The sequence below is a fragment of the Agelaius tricolor genome, unplaced genomic scaffold, assembly GCF_023055355.1.
Source record: "Agelaius tricolor isolate 1412-34295 unplaced genomic scaffold, bAgeTri1.0.p SCAF_3, whole genome shotgun sequence".
Classification (NCBI taxonomy): Eukaryota; Metazoa; Chordata; class Aves; order Passeriformes; family Icteridae; genus Agelaius; species Agelaius tricolor.
In genome coordinates, this window is record NW_027269263.1 from 63,509,425 (window position 1) to 63,534,567 (window position 25,143).

Here is a 25,143-nt window from a genome sequence, read left to right on the forward strand (position 1 = left end):
GCTTTCCCACTGGGGCCAGGTGACCAAAATCTTTCTGAGGCATTATCTGGAGGTTAAGAATGATGTTCACTGTTCCATCCCCTGTCCTGCACAGTGAATATTGCCAGGCTCAGCACAGACCCTGATGGATCCCAAGCAGTCCACACTCCCAGACAGGCCCTAGCAGAGTTTCCTGGTGGGAATGCAAACTGCATGATTAGTCAGAGCCACTCCAACATGTCATGAGCACTCAGCTCTGTCCAAGAACACCTCCTTGGTGAAGGCAGGTGCCCTCAGCACACACCAGCTGGGAGCACTGGCTGTCACACTACAGATCTCAGAAGAAACTACAAGCCAAACCATGCCTTCAGTAACTGATCAAAGAGACCAGGACAGAAAATTCACTTACACTTGCAAAGGATATTTTTCCACCAAAGCTAATGATGCATTTTGCTTTACAAACAAACAAGTTGGTTAACAAACTCTATAAGAACAGATACTGTTGCCCACCTGTCAAATCTTATTTTGGAAACATAGATAGAACAAGTTCTTGAGGCATGATGCCCTTGCAAGCTCTTCCAGAAGATTGTTCTTGCCAGTTTCCTTAAGAATTTGAAAGTATGTTTTTGTAATATGAAGCTTTTGATTGAGCATGTACCTCCAATAGAGGCTATTTTTTTTTTTTTTAGTTTAGGGATCATTTTCTGAAATGCTGGTTGTTTCAATAAGAAACTGCTGGTTCCAATAGTTCACGAACTGCCTTCTACCACCCCTAACTCTATGTTCACTATGCAATTCTTGTGATTCCAGGAAAAAAAAAAAAAGTCTTGGTATTTGGGTGTTTTCCAGACAGGCAGAAGAATATTTGTTTACTTCACAAGGGGATGGAGACACGTCCTGTGAAGCCCTCAGATGCTACAGCACTGCAACCATCCTACACCTTAGCTCTCTTCAGCAACATTAGCACCTTGCAGATGATAGTTTCTAATCAGAGCAAAATCACAGCACTGCTGGGGCTAATTTAGTGCAGCAGGAGCTGTTCAGACACGTGCTGGCATGCTGCATGGTGTGGCTCAGAATGCAGCCTCAGCTGCCAGAGCTGGGAGTGGGATTGCTCTCCAAGGGCCTTTGAAGAGCTACCCCGTCAACCCTGGGATGCTGGAACATGAGCACTGTGCTTTCAGACTGCATTTTGCACTCGGAGGGTTTTGTAACTTTTATGAAATACTTGTGGTGTTACAGTGTTTATAGTATAGTTTTACTTCTAGGGAAACAAGAGCAATGTTATCATCCCTTCGCTGTTGGTGCTTTGCTGGAGGTGTGGGGGTTTCAGGACATGGAACAGGTGGAGGTGAGCAGGCAGAAGTCACATGTTTTGTACTCTCAGCTGGTAGATATGAAAAATGAGATGTGTTTGGGCACACAGACCTACTCTGTGGTGCCTATCATGAGCATCCTTACATCTACACCAAATATATTTAATTATGAACTTTAGTTCCCTTGCTAAGAAGAGAAAGAATGAAACTAATAGATAGTGGGTTTGGGGCATTTATAATTATTTCCCTTCCACATTTCCCTAACTCTCCAAGTCCACAGGCTATAAACTATCTAATTTTTCCTTTAAGGACAAAAATACCTTAGTATCTTTCTTTTCTTTCTTTCTTTCTCCCTCCCTCTCTAGCACAACATATACTTTGCCTCTAGAAATCAGCTCAGTTTTCACCGAGAAATTGCAATCAACTTGAGCTAATCAGACTGATGCTTATCTAGTCCTGAACAATAGTTTCTGGCTTTGCAGTTAACTTTGAAGTTAACTATGTCAACTCTGAAGTTTTTTTTTTACCAACTGTTCTACTTGGCCCAGTAAAAGACATTGCTTCTACCTACCACACACATACACAAAAATAAAATTAAACAAATCAGAATAGTGCATCATCTGTTATCCTGCTGAGCATCACCCAGAACCAAGCAAGGACTGATTAGTCTAAGTGAAACCTGGATTTTCTCTCCAGATTCCCATTTTTGCAGCACCTGAGAGCAGCTGCATCCTGACAATGCTTTGGGGAACTTCATGTTGAAGCTGGTTTTACATCCAGTTGTAAATACAGAACTGTCTCAATGCACAGAAATGGATACCAAGAGACCAGGAATGATGGCTCCCCATCCCCAAACACATCCACTGAAGCCAAAAAGGGTATTTCTCATGAATAACCATAACAAATCTAATCCTACACATGAGAGGAATCTAATCTAATGATCAAATATTATTTCATAGTATCTAATTTATTTTAGCTCTCTAGATGACTTCAAACTTATCACACCAATTTATCTGGCCATACCACTTCTAAGCTTTGAGAGGAACCTCTAACACAGACAAAACTAGCAAATTTCCTTTTGGACAGTTCTTCATTAGCATGCTGCAAGCAAATGTCTCTCTCATCCTCCCTGCCCACCATGGCAGGCAGAGCCTTTCATCTGCCATTGTTTTCTGAACCTTCCTTCTGAAGGCAGCCAACTCAAATGCTGTGCTGGCCAAAAAGTGCTTGGAAATAGTCCTGAGTATGATGACAGGAAACATGGAGTTAGCTGTAATGGATAATGCTGAGGGATCATAACTCTTCTACATGAACACACACACATCCATGCATGTATACAAATACACACACACACTGTATCAGAGATGTTCCAAAATAAATAGAGTGTGGGGATGAACTCGATAACAGTTTGATTTAATGTTGTAAACATCAGCAATTCCCTTCAGGAAGGCCTTTTCACACTTCAAACAATATTGTCTGAGAACTGAGCTCTTTGTAAACCATGTCCTTTCCCTGGGTGGAAATTATTATCTGGCTTGTGCTCTCTGGCACACAATAAACCCTTGGAGTCACGGTCACAATTTGCAGAGGCTCAGTCCTGGCCAGAGCTTTGTGATCCCTCAGTGTGGGTGTGGCTGGATGCTGGCACATCCCAAGGATCCTTTCTCCCTTTGCACAGCCAGGACCACGCTCCCACCTGCAGACACTGGGGTCCAACTGTGCCACAAGCTCCTTCTCCTTCTACAGTCTATGTATTTACAGTCTCTATATGGAGGCAATTAATCCATCAGCCTTTAATTTGGGTGCCCCAAATTGCCTTTGATGCTCTAAGTGTCTTCAGCACACAGCATTAAATCCCATTTAGGTCCATTGGTTAATGCATGGTGGAGTAAATAAATTCATGGCAGCCCTTCCAAGTTCTGTATTAGCTTCCCAACTGCTGGGCTTTGTCCTCACCCTCTGCGCTCTGTTTTCTTTCCTTCTGATCTGAGCCTGGAGGCTGAATTTGGCTCTGCAGGACCGAGTCTGACCTGATGGGGAGCACATTTTGCTATTCCTTGAGGGTCCCTTCCACCTCAGGATATTCTATGTTTCTGTAAGTCTATAGCTGGCAGAAACAGGTCCTCAGGTTTCTGCTGCTCCCCCCTAATCACTGCAGACTGAGCCACTGCCCTAAACAGGATGTGGGCTCTGACATGGCAATATATTTAATAAACTTAATTGCTGTCTTTAATATGAGCCAGGGAAACATTAAAATGTATCAAGCTGCAGCAAAATCACCCCATTCTTTTGTTACCTTCATTTTCCATGTCCTTTTTGAAAAGTCACAGTGGGAAAAGCTAAGAAAAGCTAAGCAGAACATTGCACCTTTGCAACACCCCATAAACAGTGCAAACCTCACTGAAAGATACATTATAAAATAAATAACTTTTCCAGTGGAAAGCATAAGTCACCTGTATATTAAACTGGAGAAATCTGAATAAATGGACAAGCAGGGGTGGACTCATTATCCCAACAAGTCTCACATATTGTACTGGTTCTGCTGTCATACTTCACTGCAATCATTAGCCTCCTTTTCTGCCAGCTCTGAGTTTAACACACCATCCCCCTACCAAGGCCATTTGATTATAAATAGCCAGACATCACATAAATGCAGGCATGTGGTGAGCAGATACACTGCAGAAAAGTGGGCCATTGGGAAGAAATATTGACTTTTTTTAAGGTCTGATCCTGTGCAAACATTTAGTCATGCAAATAGCTGTCTATTCTGGAGCAGTTTCCCAAAATTCAAAGATATTATTAACCTTAAAGGCACAAATGTATTATCTTGCAAGATCCAGTTCCTGCAAGCCCTGTTTGGAAGGAATTTAATGAAAACACAGGGATTCAAATAAAAGGTGTGTTTTAGAATCAGTTTGTTCTTCACAAATACTGCATATTGAAACAACAAAATTTCATGGCCAGGTAGCCATGTCATGCACAGTTAACTACTTTTAGCACAATCAGATTATAAAATATGAGTTAATTATTCATGATTTGATAGATCTCTTCCTAATCTGTGAAAATCTCAATGATCTGAAACTGCATAGGAAGACTTCACAGGAGGAAGAAAAAGGGAAAGCTGGAAAATGTTACCACATGGAGCCACCTCACCATATATGTATTAATTATCTGCCATTTGCACAGCAACAGTGACCCAGGGAGGCCTGTGTTCTGCTGCTGAAACAAGGAGACAAACCCAAAATCTCACTGAAGTCTGGCAAAACTCCCATTAGCCTCAGTGGAATCTGGATTTTGCTTCATGAGAACACTAGGGTTCAAAGATGCTTTTCCAGTTATGTTGCTTGTGCAGACAAGAAACAAATACCTTTTATGAGCAGCCATCAGGGGCTGTTTGCAGTGCAAACACTCTGCAAAAGCATATAATTTATGGGACCACTTCAGCCTGCTCTGATCATCCCTTCCCACTAAGCCAAGAGCTTCAGGTACCTCTGTCCTGTGATAACTCACAGAGCAGATGCTCCCTTGGCATCACTGTGGAAGGTGATGCAGCTGGGGGGATGTGAAACCCATGCTCAGCTGAAAAGGGGCTGTGGGATGACACAAAAGCTGTGGTGGCCTCTCTCTGCTGGCTGCACATGTGCACCCCTGTCTCCAGCTGCTGCAACACCAAATGCAACCATGAGAGAGAGGAACTCAGGCCTGGAGCTGCTGGAAATTTAAACAAGCCCAGCTTGAGAGAAGGACACAGCTGACCACTGAGACAAAGCACAGAACTCTCCTCCTCCTGCACTGAAAAATCCTTCCCTCCCTTCCAGGAGAAGGAAAGGATGTCACTGCCACAGATGTAATGGCTAGAATGAGAAAAGAAACAGCAAAACCCTCACTATTTCCTGACATGAGGAATCTGGGTGGAAAATGCTCCTTGAGCAATGCTTTGGCAAAAGGAGATCCTACCACTAACTCCAAAATAACATCTGGGTGAGCAGCCTTGATTATCCAAAAAGGCATTTGTCACTACAGGATCCAAAGCCTCCAAAAATAAAAAAATCATTGCCCAGCTCTGCAGAGAGGTCCATAGCTGCAGTGTCCATGTTACAGGGAGCTCTCCAGAGCAAGGAGGAGTGAGGCATGGAGTGCTGCTCATGAGCACTCTGGGGAGGACAGGGGCAGGTCTGAAGCCATCCATAGCTTTGGAAACCTCCATGCTTTTCCTTTTTGTCCTGTAATCCCCTGGCATGCACTGTCCCTGGGTCAAAGGGAGGTGGATTCAGGGTGTGCAGTGCCAACATGGTGAATATTTTCAGCCTCCCTTCTGCAGTGCCACTTGCATGTCTGACATTTCAAAGGCTGACCCTGAGCTGTGCTGTGTCAGAACTTGAAATCTTGAAAAGGAACCAGTGGATGGCAAAGTCAGCCTGGCAGAAGAAGACCCCCAGCCACAGAAATGGGGAAAAAAAACCTTTTTTGGGGGGTTGTTTTTAAATGGAAAATTGGATTCTGTGGAAAACAGTACGAATTATGTAGCAGCCTGTGAGTTTCCATTGGCCCTTGGCCATGACATGCAAAAGAAAAAAAAAACAAACCAAAACCACACAAAAAAGGAATGAAAACACTTTTTATCATTTTGTTCCTTTCAGAGGGCCCAGAAGCTGTGTGTGTTACAAGTGCCACGTTTCTTTGTTGCACTCCAGCCACCAACACACATGTAGCAGGGCCAGAAGCTGGATGCTTAGATTTTGTGTATCTTGGATGTAAGGCTTTGGAAAATCTGTCTCTGAGTTGTACAAATGGTCACCTCACTCCCTGCTGGGAGTTGCATTCTCATTGTTTATTCTGTATTCCTAATACTGACTTGTTTAATTTCCCGAGGCTCAGGTCAGTATCATTTAGAACCAGTTTGGGATTTTTTTTTTTTATCTCACAAAATTGGGATTTTGTGTCTCAAATTTCCTTTTTGTCACACAGACAATGCAAAAGGAAGTGGCATTTGGGGCAATTCTGACAGTATAGAACCAGAGTGTAATGCACACCTGGGGTGCAAATGTCATGCCATTACCTCTTTTCTGTTGCAGCTATTATAACAACAAAAATAATACCTCACCTTGCTTATATAATATTCCCTACCCTAAAAGAGTTAGATCCAGAGCCCATGTGTGGGTGCAGCTGGTAGTGTGGGATGCTGCTCTCAGTCTCTCAGGGCTGGTCAGAAGCACATGAGTCACCCTTGTTCCAGCTACATAAACCTTGGGAAATGTTGATGAGGTCACTCATATGCAAAGGCATCATTTGACTTAAAGCCCTTTAATCATTTTGGCACATCCCACTGCTGCACTACAGTCAACATACATAATTCAGCATTTCACTAATCCTACACAGGTTGGTGCATGAGATTAAAGTCCATTACAGTTTTCCAGGAAAATCTGGAGGACAAGGGCAGGGCTTGTAAGAGTAAAAGCTCAGAGTTATGCAGTAGAGGTCAGTACAATGTGTGACAGAAAAACCACTTCCATGCAGGAATGTGAAAAGGTGCTCTGTGTCCTGAGGGTTTCTCAGAGCACTGGGTGCTGCTTACCAAGGGTGCCGTGCTGCTTGCTCACAGGTGTATCTTTTATTGGGGTCCTTCTCCATCAAATTCCGAATGAAGTCTTTAGCTGCAAAAAAAAAAAAAAAAAAAAAGAGAAAATCATTGAAAGCAATAGAGTTGATGCCCAGCTCTGCTGCCACATTCAACAGCACTGATCAGGCTACCAAGAGCCATCTGGCCACAGCACAAGAAAACAGCCCTGGGTCATTTGTCATTTATTAGTGTAGATAGAACCGAGGTGACTTAGGACCAAACCCAAGCTATTCAGGGTACCAGATAAAGGCTGAAGGCATCTACTCCTGCAGGTACATTTAGGAGTGGGATGGATAATTCAGAGTCAGCAGAGTACAACTCTGGGTGTCTGGTCAGCCACATGCTGCATCATCTTAGCGGTCTGAATGTGGCCACATGCACTGGACGTGCTGGTCAGCCCAGGGGAGAGGGAGGAGGTCAGATGCCACAGCAAGAGGAGCTTCACACTGCTCATCCCAAGCACATGGGCAGCTGTGAGGACATGTTGCCCATTCAGGAGGAATTCAGCAAGGCACATGGACTCCCTGGAGCAGGAGGCAGGGTGTTTTTCATCGACACCACAATGGAAGGAACGGAGGCTGCAGCGTGGCGTGCGTCCAGCAGCTTCAGGACAGGGCAGCTGAAGGAGCCACAGCAAAGCCAAATATGGCAGGAAAATCTTTGTGCTGATTTAGGTGATGGACTTTCCCCCATGAGACAGAAGGGTCTGCCAGCAGACCTTCATATTTTCTCTGAAAATCCTTATTAGTTTAAAAAAACTTCTCATCACATATACTTCTGAGCAATCCATCATAATGATATCTGGACTGCAGATGTAAGCAGCATAAAATGTTGCTCTCTGTGTGGAGATAAGAGAATATATAATCATCTTTATAATAAAAACACTCAATTTTTATCTCCCTTGCCTCAATCAGTAGCACTAATAAATCAGAAAACTGTATTTATAGGGATATTTTTACATGATGGAATATTCCTTGAATTCATTTCTTCTTCTGCATGAGGTAGCAGATGTTTCCCTGGGTTGAACAGAGCAAGGACACTGAGCTTGGGTGACCTCTTGGAGACTAAACAGTGTGTCAGGGACACATGCAGGTGCAAGGCTGAATGTCCCCTGCTGTCACCCCTGGACACAGACCCATGCTGGAGCCAGAAGGCCTCGCAACATCTGCCTGTAACACATTTGGGGTATCTGCCCCTCTGCAGGGCTGCTGGAGCAGGGGCAGGTGGGTACTAAGGGTTAAATGTCCTCTGCAGTGGATGGGGAACATCCACCCACATGGACAGTCCTTCCAGTTTCTGGATCTGCTCACCTGCATTCTTTGCAAGCCATTAATTTCTTGGTTTTTTGCTGCACAGACTGAGGACTTGCTTTGGAGCTGCAGTGAAGTGTCAGCAACAGAGCCAAACTCATTTGCCACATTATTGTTAATGGCACATTAACAATCTGCTTTTCATTAGGACACAATGAAAAAATTAAGCTGCTTTTTCTTCTTGGGACAGTCTTCTGCCATCTTTATCTGCTGTTTGAGCCATGTTTTAGTGCTTTTTGTGTGACTGACAGACCTAATTTGCTGCAGAAACAAACTCCCATGACTATCTGAGCCAAAAGAAATGCAGATTCCCACTGGTGTTCAGTCAAAAGGACCTCTGCACATGATGGAGGGTGCATTTCATGCCCAGGGGGGATGCATGCAGTAGGCACAGGTGCATGCATGGCATGGTTGTTGTTGCATTTAAATGTAAAGAGCAGTAGCTACTTACCAGACTCTGAGATGTCATCCCAGTATGGAGAGTCAAACTCATACTCTGCCTTAAGGATCTGCTCAAAGAGCTTGGAGTCGTTTTCATCATAGAAAGGGGGATATCCACAGAGCCTGATGGAGAGCAGGAAAAGAGAGAGGTGACCACTGGAGCCATCTCTGCCCAGAAGGGAAGAAGGAGGGAGGGAGAAGAAGGAGGAACTCTCACTTAAGGCTTGCCCAAGTAAGTTTTCAAGCAGGCAAATGCTACCATGAGAGGAGTTTCTTCAGGGACATGTAAAGCCACTTCTGGCACTGCCCCAGACAAAGCAGAATTCTGCCTGGAAGCCTGGTGCTGTTGATCCCTCAGATATCCTGGCCTCTCTCTGCATGCTTTTGAGTGTTTAACCAGAGGAATGGTTTTATTACACAGACATGACCCCTGCCATCCTCTCCTGCACAAGTGCTAAGAGGAGATTTCATGAGCTAAACCCTTCATCCACAGAGCATCAGTCCCTCCAAGCCCTCAGCACATGCACAAGTGCTGGTGCAGAGCAGGGCAAGGAGCCCTGCAGAGCTTTCAGGCAGAGGGCACAATGCACCTGCAGCATGTGCTGGGCTCTGTGTCCCCAGGCACAGTGAGGAGGATGCACAGGAGCCCATGCACCTCTGCAACAGGGCTTGCAAGGGCTGCACATGGCCCTGCTGCTGCTGCTGCAGACACAGGGACAGCCTCTCCCTCTCTCACTCCTGAAAGTGATTTTGCTGACCACATCCAACTGCCTGCCTTGCCTGAGGCTGACAACAGTCCTGTCCTGGTTCTCAGTGTTTATAGTCAGACTTCTCAGAAAACCTAGCCCAAACAAAACAAGGAAAAAAAAAGAAAAAGAAAACCAAGCAGGACATTGAACATTATTGCCTAGGCTGAGCTAATCCATTCAGGGTGCACCCTCCCAGTGCTGCAGAGCAGGACAGCCACAATGCTGAGGCAGGGCTGGATGTGGGAGAAGCCCATCTAGCACTGCATGAAGCAAGTGCAGAGATGAAACTCGTGTGTCAGAGATCCCTACACCCAGCTGGTGCTGCAGGCAGGATTCTGTCCCACTCTGCACAGACATGCCAGCAGAGACAGCCCTTCTTCAAGTTTGAACACCAATGTTGCAAAGTGCCAGATTTACCTCTGAGGCTGGCCCAAGGTTTTAGCAAACCCATCCTGCTCACAGTTAAACAGCCCTTCCTGCCTCTCTGTAGAGATGATACATTTTTTTCCTCTTATCACTGGTCTGTGGTCTAAATCATTCTTCCACATACTTTGCTGCTATTGAAATGATATTTTTCCTACAGTTTTTTTTTAAACTCTGAGTCAATCAACCTCAATAAAGCATTTAGTTGGAGAGAGCCTTACAAACAGACTGTAGATCTAGCTCAGAAACAGCAGCAGAGCAAGGGGGGGAAACTGCAAGAAATAAATACTTGAGTTATTTATAACCCAAAGGCAGCCGGCTGCCCTGGAGGTTATTTGAACCAACTCAACACTTGAGGGTGAAAGGAGCAATGTTTTGTTAGCTCTGAGGAGCCAGTGTGCTTGATAAATAATTTAAATACTGAGATGTTGATCTGCGTCACAGCCACGCTGACCCGGGAGAACTCCACTGACATTTGCAGCATGATGATGAACCCACTGTGGCTCAGCTGGACCAGAAATCTCTCTCTTTATCTCAGAGAGATGAGCCAGTCCTCATCTGTGCCATTATCAAAGCAGGAAGATCACCTCCTGCCAGACAAGTGTCTATGTCCAGAGCAGGGCTCTGCACCTACTTAATGGGCACCTGCTGGTGCCTGGGGCTGGGTGCTCCTGCTGGAAACCCCGTGGTGCAGGTGCTGTATGAGAAGGGTCCCTAAAAACACTAAATTTAGCAAATGCCAAAATGCCACTATGTACACAGACAGCTGAGGAAAAACATCTGGGGGCTTAATGAAGAGACTCGATCCACAATCAGTGTCCAGCTCTACTGGTATCTGTGGAGAGCTTATAAATTACTTGTTTTAGTGTAATAATTATCAGTGCTCACATCCCACAGTCTTGGGGTGGGATGCACATGAACTGATTTTCTCCTTCCTCCTCTTTTGTCACAACCCTCAAGATTTTGGGTGCTTTACTGAGGAGAGATGATGGAGCTGACAACACCAGTGCTGCAACTGGCAGGATGAGCACTGGGGTAGAGATACCCAGGTTGGAGAAAAAGAAAAAAAAGAAAAAAAAAAAAAGAAAAGAGAAAAAAAAGAAAAATAAAAAAAAGGAAAAAAGAAAAAAGAAAAAAAGAAAAAAGAAAAAAGGAAAAAAGAAAATGGAAAAAAGAAAGAAGAAAAAAGAGCCCCTTGAAGCCATTGCTCTGTCCCCTCCTCCCTGTGAGACTCAGGGGGCTGCATTTAAGGAGCCTGACAGCCCTTCATTAATTTCTTGCCTTCCTCAGCGTTTTCCTCAGACAAGCCCAAAGTGCTCTGATAAAGCATTTGAAGGCAAGCAGACAGTGCTGTGCATGCTGAGGCACTGGCAGGCTGCTCTCTGGAGAGAGAAATAACTCTCCTCAAATGTGCACTGTACTAATTACCTTGGCAGAGGTACAAGAGCACAAGTTAGGACTGCTGTGATTTATGCACACTTGTGGCAGCAAAAGGCAGGAGTGAACTGCTAAGCAGCACAGAGCTGGAGGGCAACAATCCTACAAAGGGGGAGCACAGAGATATGAGTCCCAGCAAGAACCCCAGCCCTTCCAGAGCCTTTCAGATTATGGAGGAAATGAAAATCTTCTTGCATGGCTGGAGTATGTCCAGGGCTGGGGAATCAGCCTCTGTGTCCAGGAAGTCACTGCAGCCCCTGTCGATGCACAAGGAGAGAAAGGGTCATGCAGGAGGGCACCAGGACTGCCAGGAGCTGGGCACAGGGCAGAAAAGAGCCTCTTTTGGCACAGCTTTGCCCTTGCTAGGAAGAGGCTGAGAAGGATTCATTGCTACTACAGGTCATGGGCGGGGAGATCCCCCCAGATCAGCCCTCACCTGAGAGCTGAGTGAGCCAGGGGCTGATCCTGGCTTGGCCAAGGATGGGATGAGCCTCCTGCACAGGGGATGCAAGGATGTTCCTCTGGGAGGAAAATCAGTGAGGACCTACACCAGAAAGCAGGTGAGAAGGGAGCAAGCCCTGTGGGCCACAGGAGGTGGAATGTGGGAGGGGAACACTGGGACACCCTGATGGGTTGAGAGCCAAAATACAAATATTTTATGTACAGCCTTGCTGTCCTTTCCCTTAAAAACAGAGCTTAGGAAGACATGGAAGTCACTTAAGGTTTAACATTATTGGCTTTGCAGAAGGGATGGGAAAGCCCCAGCAAATCAGCCTATCTGGCAGTTTATGGCTGGAGGAAATCTTGCTGGACTTCCAGCAACTGGGCCACTTTCCAAAGTCCATAATGAGTTTTTTGGTTGATTCTTACAGAATCAAAATCCCACCAACTTCATTTCCATCTGCTGGGACATTTCTGTGTGAATAAAATGACCTCACTATCAGAGGTTCTGCTGCTTTTCTTCAGATATGCAGAAATGCAAAAATAACCCCTCTGTCTTCAATGTGAAAAACTCCCAGCATTATCCTGGGGGAGTTTCAGGCAGCTATTAGTTGTCATCATTTTCTTGCAGTTTCACCAAATAAAAGGTTTTCAGACTTATTTAGCAACCTTATCACATAAGCAACAGATTTTTCCCTAAACTCCTATTCCCAGTCTTGCCTTAAAAATAATGGGATGCAGATAAGAAGAACACAGGTGGATGTACAAGAGAAAGATATTGCCAGAAGTAATTTCTAAAAGTGATCCTGAGAGCACAAGAGGAATAGCAGGAACATCTTGTCTTCAGCAGGCAGAGAAAGCAAAACCCTGCAGATCCCATTTCATATTGGGGGTGATACTAAAGGCTAAAGAACTCATTCACATGGTCAGTGTCCAGTCTGTAACACAAGAGGCCCCAGGGTTAGTTTTACAGACAATTTTCCAGTTAGATTAGAACAAAGAATTCAGTAGCTGCTCAAAGACCTGAGATGAATGGTGTGGGAAGTCATCCAAGTGCTATTTATAGGGATAAACACATGTATTTCTTCTGTATATTTTGGGAACAGTCCCTCATATTGGCTGACACTGGTGCCCTCACAAAGCTGTGGACAAGGACATCTCAGCAGAGGGGATCACACACAAATTAAGAAGCAAACAATGAGGAATGATTATTTGGGGCTGTTTTCCCAATGTTAGCTCTTTTCTTGAGCAACCCAAAATGCCTGTGTCCTCTGCCACTCTGTTTCTCCTTCCAGTGCTGAGCAAGTAAGTTATTCCTCACTTTTTTGCTTAGGTTTGTGTGTGATGCAAAGCAGGAAAGATGACTGACCACCTTTTCCCAATGGATGACTCCTAGGTGATGGTGGAAACTTCTTTTGGCACAATATACCTTGTCCCTGGTTAATCCTTCCATACAAACAGCACTGATGATTCATGCACATCTACTTGAGAATCAAAAGCAGCTCAGCAGCAAAGTGTGAAAGTTTGATCCAAGATTTATCTCCAGATAGGTAATTGTTTACAAAGAATAACAAACCAGTAACTCTCTGTCCAAACAGTGCATGGAAACAGAAGAAAATTCAAGGTAAAATGTGTTTGACCTGTTGCAGAAGACTATGAATAACCAGGGGCTGAGGCAGAGCATTCTTTTCCAGCTTCAAAACATGATTTTCTATTTTTTGCATAAATGAACCTAATCTTCTCTGTATAAGGTATGCATATGATCAGTATTTTCCCCAAGCTTTTGTAATCCCTTATCTGACCCAGAAAGGCCCCAAATCCAGCTGCTGGGAATCCAGTGAAGTCTCTTGCTCTTCTTATGCTTTATATTTTAAAGCTGGACACATGATCAAAACTATCTTGAGATAAGTGGAAGGCCGAGCTCAACAGTGAGGCTGTTTCAAATTGAGAAATACTGCAACTGGAGTAACAGGAAATTTCAGGCTCTAAAATTAGTTTTTGTGAATAATGACTTCTCATGCAAAACAGGTTTTGATAAAAACTCCACTGGTGCAGCCTGTGCAATCTGGCTGTCATTAAGGAGAAGCACTGGAGACTGGCACTGAAACAGAATTATTCTGTCCCAAGACATCCTTGCAGATCACGGAAACAAATATTTCTCTACAGCATCAGTGCCTCAGAAACAGTTTGTTCTTCCAGTGTCATGAACTGAGGGCTCTCAAGTGAGACTGAGCTCGGGTCTGGAGGCACTCAAACCACTTGTAGTAATATTAGCTCAAAGCATCTTTAATTTATGCCTGATTCTGCGCTGGTTTCCTTTGAGTTTCCATCTTCTTAAATGACAACAGTCTGTCCAGAGTGGCAGTGAGGATCTGTGGGAGAGGTGAGGACATGAAGCGGGACGTTGTGCTTGGATTGCCATATGTAAAAATGCATCTCCAGCTGGTTTAGGCACGTGCAAGTGGCTCCAGCTGTGCTGATTGTGGAGCTGGAATATGGCATATCTGAATGGGTGCAGCCACACTTTGGAGCTGATAGCTCCTGCTCAGGGCAGGTTTAACTCCCAGCATTTCACCAGGTCCTTGTGCTGCTGGTCCTTGAGGCATCTCAGTGTCATGTCACTCTGGGAGCCTCTGCTGAGGCCACAAACCTGCCTGTTACACTCGTGCCCATCACTGGCTGTACCAGACACCCCACCAGGGATAATTCCCTCCAGCTTAGGGAAGGACCCTCCTCTCCCCTCTCCTTCTACTGTATTCCAGACATTCACTTTCTTAAGACACCACATCTGCAGCTTCTGGCTATTCCTGGAAGCAAGGATGAGATCCAGACCAAGGCTAGGACACGTGAGGTGTGGGCTGGGTTTCTCAGATCACACTGCACTCAGCAGAGATGGAGTCAAGGGAGGCTGGAGAGTGATGTAAATGTGCCACAAAGCAGATGAACTCACACTATGGGAGCAGGGTGTGATCCAGTCACCTCAGCATGAGCATCTGGGGCTGTTTGACATGGCCCATGACCCAGCTTGGATCCATCTGCCTCTCCAGATAGAAGGGCTCTGCATTGTGTTACATTTTCCAAACCCATGTGGCTGCCCTGGATCCCCCAGCATGGCACTAACTGTGCAAGTTTAGGCAACTGAACAGCCCACCCTGGTGAAATGGCCTCTTGCATCCACTCAGGCTGGGCTGGGGTGCCCAGTGACCCGAGTGCACAGAGCCCCTGATGCTGTGGGGGGCTCACCAAAGGGAGCCCAGGAGTGCTGCTGACTGCTACAGGAGCTGGAGGATGTGGCTTACTCATTGAAAGAGCTGGTTTGGTCTCAGACCCAATCCCACCCAAGCTGTAACAATCTGGCAAAGACATTAACAGGCTCCTTCTGCAGCAATGTGTTATTGCCACTTATTTGGGCTGTACAAAATACAAATCAAGACCTTATTACCTGAAGCACAGAAACCCTGAAAAGGCTTCCTTGTGCTACAAACAGGAATTCATAGAGGCTCATTCTTACTGAGATGATTTAAGCCTTCTGGGCTGGGAATTCCCTGTGTAGTGAATAGGGAATTTAAATTTGCCCAACAAGCTGAGCACATGCTGATTTGGAAAACAGAGCAGGAAACAGAGCTGAACCTTGCAGAAAGAGCAGCCTTGCTTAGGAGGGGGGAAAGATTATGGAGGAGATTAAAATCTTCCACCTGTTGAAGCAGTGCTCAGAAAGTGGGTGTGGAGGACACATTGCCTAGCACTGCCTCACCCCTCTTGCCCAGCAAAAAGTGAAATAAGAGCAAAGAGCTCTGCCTTTGGTGCATGAGCCATGGGCACATGGGACTGACAACCTGGAGGGAAGCAGAGACAGGTTTATCTCCAGGCAGCCACATGCAACAGCTCCCAGCCCTGCCCTGGGCTGCAGATGGACACATATTTTCATGGTGGATATAAACTGAATAAACTGAACCCAGACAGCAGCTGAGCCTGGATGTGAGGCAGAGTAGTGCTATCTCCCACCTGCATCCTCCTTTTCCCACTCTCTGAAACTGGTACTCTGTTAAGTCCTAAAAGAGCATCAGAAAAGGCTCCAACCATGTCCTGCCATGGCTGGCAAGGACTGACAATGTCAAAAATCCCAACCCTTAGGACTTCCATGATCAGGTTTGCTTATGAAAAAAGGAAACTTTGAGTCAGCACACACCATCCTCATCTAAAAGAGCACTAAGGAATGGTTTGTGAAGCAGCCTTCAAGGTATTTTGGCATGTCTGTGCTCTTCCTCACTGCTGTAGTAGGTCCCAGTGGGCTTTGAACCAAAGTCAGAATCAACACTGTTGATTTTTGCTTTGTTTAGCAAAAGCTTTTTGCATCCTGCTATTGATGCCTGCTCCAAGAGAAATCCATTCCCATGTAAGTTTTGTACTCAACAAGTTTTCCAAATAGACAGTCATAAAACTAAAGTTTTCAGACAGGATTTTGGTTTAAATAAACACATGTGCAATAAACCAAGCTGCCTTCCTATTCTATTTAATATAAAGCCTCCTTGTTTTGGGGAGCATATACATTATGCAAATGTAATGCAAATGTAAAGAATGAACATTGTACAGAGTAGATAGCACAGCAATGAGGTATGTCCTGGCAAAAATAGTTCTACAGCGGTATCAAAAAGTTATTCATGTTGACAAGCCATGAAATGTCCGCATAAGGAAGAAGGGAACAAAGTAGGAATGCTTTAATGCTGTGCCTTATTGGAGCTGCTTTTTCCTTCAGTCTTGTATAACAGTGGTGACAGTTGTGTAAAAGGGAAAAGAAAAAAAATAAAGCAGTGGTAATGCTGTCAGGAAAAGACATTTGTTTCTGTAGCAGCTCAGTGGACACAGCCAGATTAGTTTCTTCTCAAAGCCAATCTGAGCAGGGGACAACAATAACTTCAATAATGTCACAACCTGGACGAGCCCACATTACTGCACACAGTGTAGTCCTGGTGGGACCAAGGATTTTGACAGCTGAAGGGTACTAGTCCATTTCCTACCACTTTTGCTCAAATTTCAGCCTTTATGCATCTGGGAGGTTGTCAGGACCCAGGACGTTCCTCTGGCTGCCCTGGGTAATTCGAGACCCTGGCAGGGGGCTCAGAGACCTTGGCATGGAGTCAAAGACACCTGTGCCTTCGATTTTAGTCCATGGAAAAAATTGCCAACTTTGTGTAAAGAGTTACAAGCCACAAGAGTTTGAGTAGAATGACAGTTAATTTGTCACAGGGTGAAAAAGTAGAATTTTGGGGTTTTGGAATGGGGGTTCAAGAGGCAAGATGGAGGAATCTGGGCATGTCCTGTCCTTCTGCTTCTTGTCCTCCATCTTCTGTGATGGTAACACTTTTTGATTGGTTTAAAATAGAACTAGACTGTCTAACATAGGTAATAAGTATTGGAAAATTATTGTAAATAAAATACACGTAGTTCTTAGTACAAAAAGCTAACACCTCCTCAAGGGCAGTCACTGTGCCACAACCCAACCTGCTGGACAGATCTCAGCAGGTCAGAGAAAGAATGCAATGAATAAGAAAAAATTAACAACCTTGAAAAGCAAAACCAACAAATCTCAACTTTTTCTTTGGTCGCGAGGCTGGGAAAAAAGACTTTCTAATACCTCAGAAGTCATCTCAACCACAGAAACCTGAGAGAAGGTGTCCAGGGTAGACGCTCCCCTGCATCACAAGTGTCAGGGGTGGGTTATTTTGCCCCAGGCTGAGCAGGTAACTCCATGGTGGGAGAGCAAGCTGCAGGTCCCAAAGGTGCCAGCCCTGGGGACTCCAGAGGTACTCACAGGATGTAGGCGATGACCCCAATGGACCAGCAGTCCACGGCTTTGCTGTAGGGCTTCTGGGCCAGCACTTCAGGAGCTGAAAATAAAAAGCCAAACAAGCATGTGTTATAAGGCCAGACATTTGAATATGGTCAAAAGGTACGACTCTGAAACTTGGGGACGCCCAAGACCTTGTTTTGCTCTCCACATATAACCCTTGTGTCACCATGGTATTTTCTGAAAAATCCCTTTGCCAGGATTTTTCTCCTGAGAAGCCTCAAATGAAAAGGAAAACAATAATTATCTGCTGCTGTGGAATGCAACAGGTGCATCTTTGATTGGTCCATGATGGTTGTTTCTAATTAATGGCCAATCACAGTCAGCTGGCTCAGACTCTCTGAGAGTCACGAGCTTTTGTTATCATTCCATTCCTTTCTATTCCTTGCTAGCCCTCTGATGAAATCCTTTCTTCTATTCTTGTAGTATAGTTTTAATATATCATTTTCTTTTAATATAATATATATCATAAAATAGCAAATCAGCCTTCTGAAACATGGAGTCAAGATTCTCATCTCTTCCCTCGTCCTGGGACCCCTGTGAACACCACCACACCCTTGTGTTTACAAATCTGTCCTGAGGTCTTTGAAGGTCATATCCCCACGAGAAAGGATGACTCTGAAAGTAGAGCAAATTCACAATTTTTTTTTGTCTTCAGGCACAGAAAACAAAACAAAGCACAGAAAGGTGCGTGAGAGGCAGAGGGCCATCACCTCCCTGTTTAGGAGGAAAATGAGGCCGAGCTTTGCACGGGGGCAGAGATGCAGATTCTCCCTGACAGCATCACAGCTCTGCTCTGCCAGAGAGGGCAGCTCCAGAGGCAGCTCAGAAAGGGCAGTGAGTCAGGGAGGAGATGAGCTACATCTGCAGGAGAGGAAGGAGAGCAGCCACCCCTTCTTCCAGCAGCTGCCTTCAAAAGCCTGCTGGATGTCAGAGGGAGCCATTTGTCCTTCTGCCTCTGGGAACCCAGACACCTCCAGAGGGAGAAATGAAAAGCTGCAAGAATTGGACATGTGCACAAAGGAACTGAGCCTCCTGCCTCCATACAACCACCATTGTCTGAATTTTGCTAGAAGCAAGAGCCTGGGAATTTATTTAAACTCTCTGTGGATCTGCTTTACTATCTTATACTACTGAGACTTAAAAAGGTGCATTTTTTGTTTGGGTCCCTGTTGAGACCTTGCAGTGTAAATGCTTAAACCTAAATTTTAAAACCCTGTGACCCTAATCTTTTTCATGTAAAGAAGCTTTTGCCTTTTTCAAAGCAAAACATCCAAAATAATGCAAGAAATCACTAATTGTGGCACTCCTAAAGCAGACTTGCCATACTGGGTTTTAAAAAGTACAGTATTTCCTTTTAGTAATTTGGAGTTCAAATGCTGGGAAAAAGTAATGAAGTGACAAATCCCAAAAAAAATATTTCTTGGGAGTCACACCTTCCTCTGCTGGGAGTCTCACCAGCTCCAAAGCACTTGGAGAAGAGTTACTTGAAGAAGAGCAAAAAACAAATTGTGACACACAGAGATACATTAAAACTTGAGCCTCACATTTAGTAGCTACCTATCCTCTGCTGTACTGGTAGGACTCTTCAAAGACTTATCTTCTTGATTCAGAGAAGCCAACAAAAAAAAAGCCAAGGTCAATACTACCAGCAAGGTATGGAACAAGAGGAGATCATGAGAATAAAAAAAGATGTTCTGGTGCTTTGGCACGAGGGCTCACAGAGGGGACTGGAGGAAGAGAGTGCACAAGGCAGATGAGGGCATCTGCATTCCCACAAGCAGAACAATGATGGAAATGGGTTAAATTTCACCAGAGACATGTTGCAGAACTGAAGAAAATTCAGGGGAATGTGGGTAAAATTATGGGTGGCAACCATGTTATGAAGACTCTTGAAAACTGGGATTTGTCCCAGTCTGCAGCACAGGTTAAATACTACCCCAATTTTCAAGTCATTCAGCAAATTGGGACCATTGTATGTGAACTGGAAACTGGGACCACTGCATAAGAAATGAGAGTTTCCTGTTTTGTTCCATCCCTTGTAATCAAATTTTGTGACAAAATATGAGAACGAAGGGAGATAATGCTCTCCTGTCTTTGTGTGCTTAGATGTCTTCCAAATCTTCATTTTATTCACATTCTCCTCTGCCTTTGACTGTCTGTGCCTGTTTACATAACTTTCAAGACTGGTAAACATTACACATTTCATAGCTCCTAAAGAAAATATTATGCAAATGGCTGCTGAGCACCAGTGAGTTCCTGACATTATACAGATATGCCACATTAACATAACAGAAAACAATTCTGAGATGAGGGGATGTGAACTATATAAAGATTTTCCCTGTGCTGGGGCATTTCTCTCTGTTTTGAAGGAGTGAAGAGCACTGATAGTTATTGCTGTGGATGGCAGCTCTGAAAGAGGTAAGAACAATACAGGGTAAGCATTAACAAAGAAAGGTTTAAATACTTCTTTTAAGGCCAAATGGCTGGTTTTGATTTTTGTTCCAATAAGTAGACAGGAACAGGAGGACACAGCTCAGCATCATCTGCCTCTGATGTACGGAAAAACGGAAATATTTATAATAATGAGCTGAAAAACAAGTCCTCAGTGCCAAGAGGCAAAAGCAGGAGACACAACGAAGAAAATCCAGGAGCTGACAGCACTAAAGGATCAACACAGACGGCTGGGGAGACAAAACAGCAGAAAGGAGAAGGGGAAAGCCAAATCTCCCATTTCTGGAGATGGGGAGATGCCAGCTGAGCACAGCTTCCACTATCACACATCCCCAGGGAATCACTGGGCTCAAACCATGAACAGTGGTCACCTATTGTATGCAGGGAGCCCCCAGTGCTGGGAATAATGTGCTCTGACTGCATGATTCAGAATGCTGAACAATTGCTTTATATACACTATATACAATATATAACATATAATACAATATTAAAAATATATAAATATAATATATATTATATAACGATAATAATAAAACATATACAATAATAAAATAATATAATATATAATACATATAATATGTATACATATAATATGTAATATATAATACATATAATAAAAATATATTGAAATATAATATATATATAAATATATACTATATATAATACTATATGACATTAATACTATACTATAACTATACTAAAGAGATACTACACTATACTAAAGAAAAACCCATGACTGTCTGAGACAGGACACAGCTTGGACTCAGCTGGCCTAAGAAACAAAACAATCCTCAGCAGAATCCAATTGACAAATCACTTTGGGTAAACAATCTCCATAACACATTCCAGGGAAACAATGGAGCAAACCTGGGTCCTTCCTTCACATCCAGGAAGGCGTTTCAGGCTGAATCAGCATTGCCACAATGCCAGGTACAAGGGGGAGGCTCATTCCACCTTCAGGTACATGAAGGTGTGCTCCCCCAGATGATCCTGCTGTCTTACAGTTGGCTTTATTTTTTTTTTTGTTTGTTTGTTTGTTATGTTTTGCTTTTAATAAGAGAACAAATTCAAAGGCTTGTTTCAAATGGAGGTTTTAAGAAAAGGTGCAGACAAGAACATTTGGAACCCTTTCAGAACACTATGCCATTACCATTACCCTCAGAGAGCACAGCTATGCTAATAAACCCCCTAAAAATGCAGCTGCTGGATGCCAAAACCTGCAATCCATGTTCCTGCAAAGAGCTCAGGTGATGGGGATTGCTCTGATACTTTAAGCCTGTTGTTCACACTGTACAAGTCATGAGGGTGCCTGTTCTCTATAACAGCCTGTACTGCACACAAAAGGCCAGCCCAGCCCCTCTCCTGAAGCCAAAGCCTACAAAGTACCCTCCTCACAATGCAAACAGGCTGAGGTGCACATGAAGCAGCTCCAGCCCCTCTCCTGAAGCCAAAGCCTGCAAAGTACCCTCCTCACAGTGCAAACAGGCTGAGGTGCACATGAAGCAGCTTCACCCCAAGAGCTGAGTTCTTCTTCCACTGAATCCTGGGGTGAACACAACTTCTTTCCATTTTTTCACACATTCCTCCAGTGTTCATCTTGTTCTGGTCAGCCAAGACTGAAGTTTGAGGCTTTTTCAGAAGGAGAGCAGGGTTTCAGTGCAGTATTGCTGACTTTCTGTGCTCCTGTCATTCTTATTTCATGTTGCTGAGTCAGATTTAGATATCTGCCATGGGTAATAATGCAGTTTTTGCTTAGCAGAGGGTAACACAAGTCTTTGTCAGGATTTGGCAACAGAGCTGAGAAATTGCCCTATCATGTGCTTCTGCCAGAGCAAACCCTGTTCAGAGTGATTCCCATGCTTTATTTTTACTTAATTACTCATGATACTGCCTAAAGGCTCCTGAAGTAGTTAATGGCTAATAAGGATATTCTGAAGGCTTATTGAATATTTTCCAACCTTTGACTCAAAGGATACCAAATAAGTCAAAATTCAACATGAAAATCAATTCCTTACGTAAATGGTGTGGTCTTGCACAGGGCTAAGAGGAACAGGTGGCTTTGGTGAGATCTGAAACTACTGGATTTATGGCAGAGCAGAGATGAAAGCTGTGAAATGACCTTTGATAAAAGCACTACAGAAAATGAAAACAGGGAGTGAGGTGGAGTGTACCAGGACCAGCCACATATCCAGAATCCAGCCCAATTTGTATGGCAGGGAAGTACAAGAAAATTTTTCTTGAAGAGGATTGGGACTCAGAGCAAGAATTTTAAATCTCAGTAGGATTAACATATTAGTCAGCCACAAACACAGCTCATAATTCAGTGTTTCTGCAAAATGAGAGCAGATTGCCTCAGACAGGCTTTTCTAACATTTTTTTTTTAATAACAAGCATCTTGAAAGTAAGTTCCATCTGCAGAAATAAGCAAAGCTTTTGAGGGACTACCTCACATGGAAAGTCACTCAGCAAGACCCAATTCCCAAACACCCAAAATCTCTTCAGAAGAATTTGCTGAGTGATTGGAGTCACCTCCTGGTGGGTGCCCAGCTTGACACACCTCAGGGATGGCTCATTTTCAGGCAGGTTTGAACAGCTCCTACCCCAAAACTGAGTTATTATATAAGGCCAAGAACTGACAGCCCAAATCTATGATGTTTAAAATTATAAATCACTAATGGCTTCTTGGGATCTTGCCCATAATCACACACATCACTCAGGGTTTTGAAAACACCACTTCTTCTCCACATTGGACAATGCGTTCATGTGAAAAACGTATATTTTATGATTGGCTTTTTGCAAATATTAAAATGAATATTATCTGTGTTGTGTTAGAAAGTAATGCTGTATTCATTCTCTTAAATAGTGTGTTAAATATAGTTTTAGGTTATAACAAAATGTTAAAATAGAAACTATGCTATGTAGGATACTTTTTTTAAAGAAAGGACTTGCAGTGAGATAGCAGCCACAGGACACCCAAATCTTTCAGAGAAAAAGAATTTATTGCCCTCTTATCAGAAGAAATGAACTTCTTCCCACCTCAAAGGCGCTGTTAGGATTCAGAGGAAGAAGCTGACACTGACCAGACAGAATCCTGTGTTTGAATGGAATTTATGCATCATGTATGAAGTGTATGAATATGCAACAGGCTGGTGTTTTTAAGGGTTAATCCTTTTGTTAATGTGTGTCCTTTTTTGGGCTTATTTTGCCCAGAAAAGGTACCTGGACGTCCATAACTCTTTGTGTCTATTGTCTCATATTGTCCTAATTCAAATTGTCCAAATTATTATTACTCTAATTGTATTACTATTTTTATAATCATTTTATTACTATGAAACTTTAAAAATTTTAAAAACAAGTGATTGGCGTTTTTCACAGTTCAGAACCAAGCAGGTCACTCCTCACACCTCATTTGGAGTGAAATAAGCCACACAAGGCTCACCTTGCCTCATCTTTCCCAATTCAGCTGCCATCTAAAAGTTGGATGTCTAGTCCCAGCTCATCAGCCTAGTCAGTTCATCAGTCTAGTCTCAGCTCATCAGAAAGAATCCCAGACTCTTTCCATAAGAAATGGGGATAAGAATGGTAAGCAATAAGAAAATGCAAGACCTTCTTAGTAGAGGCTGTGCTGTCAGATCCCCTTTTCAGTAAGCAAATATTTAGACTGGCCTCTTAATAAAAGTGGCTCAGATAATTGGGTTAAATTATCTTAACCATCAGCTTTTCATCACAGGGCCAAAATCTCTGACAAAACTCCTGAAAAAATAAGAACTCAGAACTCTTGACAGTAATTTAATCTGTAAGGCAGAGCTTTAAAAGCTGAAATCCTAATGCCCCATTGGCCATGCACATTTCAGATACAGTCCAATTTGAAAAGTGATATTTTGATTTTCAGAAAGAAAACTGATATTTGTTAAGGGATTTAATTCTAATTACACCCTTCCTTATTCAATAAATTTCCAGACCACATAAACAGGCATTTAATGTCATAGATACTACTGTTCTTTGCAGATGAAACTATGAAAAGTTGAGATAAAAAATGAAGCACGAGGAGTTGAAAGTATATCCTGATCAAGGAAATTAGACAGAAATGACAGGGGGTTGCAGACTTGCAATTACTTGGGCAGCAGACATGAGTTAAGATCAGGTCTGCTTCTGAGTCAGAAGCTTGTCCAGCACTTTGCAAAGTGGGATCTGAGTGGACCCATTTCTGGAGATGAAGTATAAATTGTAGCAGATGCCAATGACTTCTTAACAGAGCCCTGGGTGCCTTTGACATGTGATATGTGCCTGAACATCTTCCAGCAATTAAAAGCAAAGTGGTTAAACTGATAAAAATAATCAGTTCTGGTAAGATCTTAGAAACTCTTAGGGTGTTCTGCCTATCTCTGACAAAAAGCACCAGGAAATGAGTTTTAAGTGATAGATCTCTGACTGCTACTTAACCTGAGGTAAAATAAATTGGAAAGAAAAGGCAAAACACAAAAGGAGGTGGCAGAGAGGGCACTTGCTGGGCTGGGGCTGTGGCATTTGTCTGCCCCAGCCAGGCTGAGGAGTTTTATCCATGCTGTGCCAGTAGGAGGAATAACTTCCATTGATTTGAGGGCACTTGGCAGGTGCTGCAAGCTGAAAGACATGAAAGCTTTTGGATGTGGGCAAGTTGCAGAGCACCCATGCAGAAGCCACAACATCAGGTCTAATACTCAAGGACAACCATTGCAGGGGCCACCACAGTGACCAGCAACAAAAACCTTCTGAGCTTGGAAATGTTGTCTGAGCAACCTGTCACATTTAAAAAAAATAAATGTACAGCACCAAAGAGGAGCTGAATCTTGTGCAGAAAAAGAAGAAAAGAAATAGAACAAATATTTAAAGCTATTTTCTTTGTGAAGGAGGGGGAAAAGCCCTGTCAGCACTTCAGAAATAAGTGGCCATGACCTCTTGAACCAGGATGAGTAAATCCTGTGTTCAGCAAGGTAACAACAAGCCTGGAGGCACTTGTGCAGCCATCAGAGGCCAGACCACGGGTAATGAGAGCTCTCAAACATCTCTCAAAGCACTACAGCTCCTGTCACAGGCTCCAAGGGCTTCCTCTCCAAAATAGCAAGTTTTCTCATGTAAATAGCAA

At 43.7% G+C, this 25,143-nt stretch overlaps 1 protein-coding gene across 4 annotated transcripts in view; it reads right to left on the reverse strand.

Annotated features, from left to right (window-relative positions):
• Nucleotides 1–25,143, reverse strand: part of CAMK1D (calcium/calmodulin dependent protein kinase ID) — a 220,500-nt gene that overhangs the window by 14,689 nt on the left and 180,668 nt on the right. For all 4 annotated transcript variants that reach the window (XM_071424095.1, XM_071424098.1, XM_071424096.1 and 1 more), the window contains exons 6-8: nt 17,529–17,604; nt 8,677–8,789; nt 6,871–6,949 (exon numbers count right to left, since the gene is read on the reverse strand). In XM_071424095.1, the coding sequence (XP_071280196.1) occupies nt 6,871–6,949; nt 8,677–8,789; nt 17,529–17,604 (268 nt within the window). The remainder of the gene's footprint in view (nt 1–6,870; nt 6,950–8,676; nt 8,790–17,528; nt 17,605–25,143) is intronic.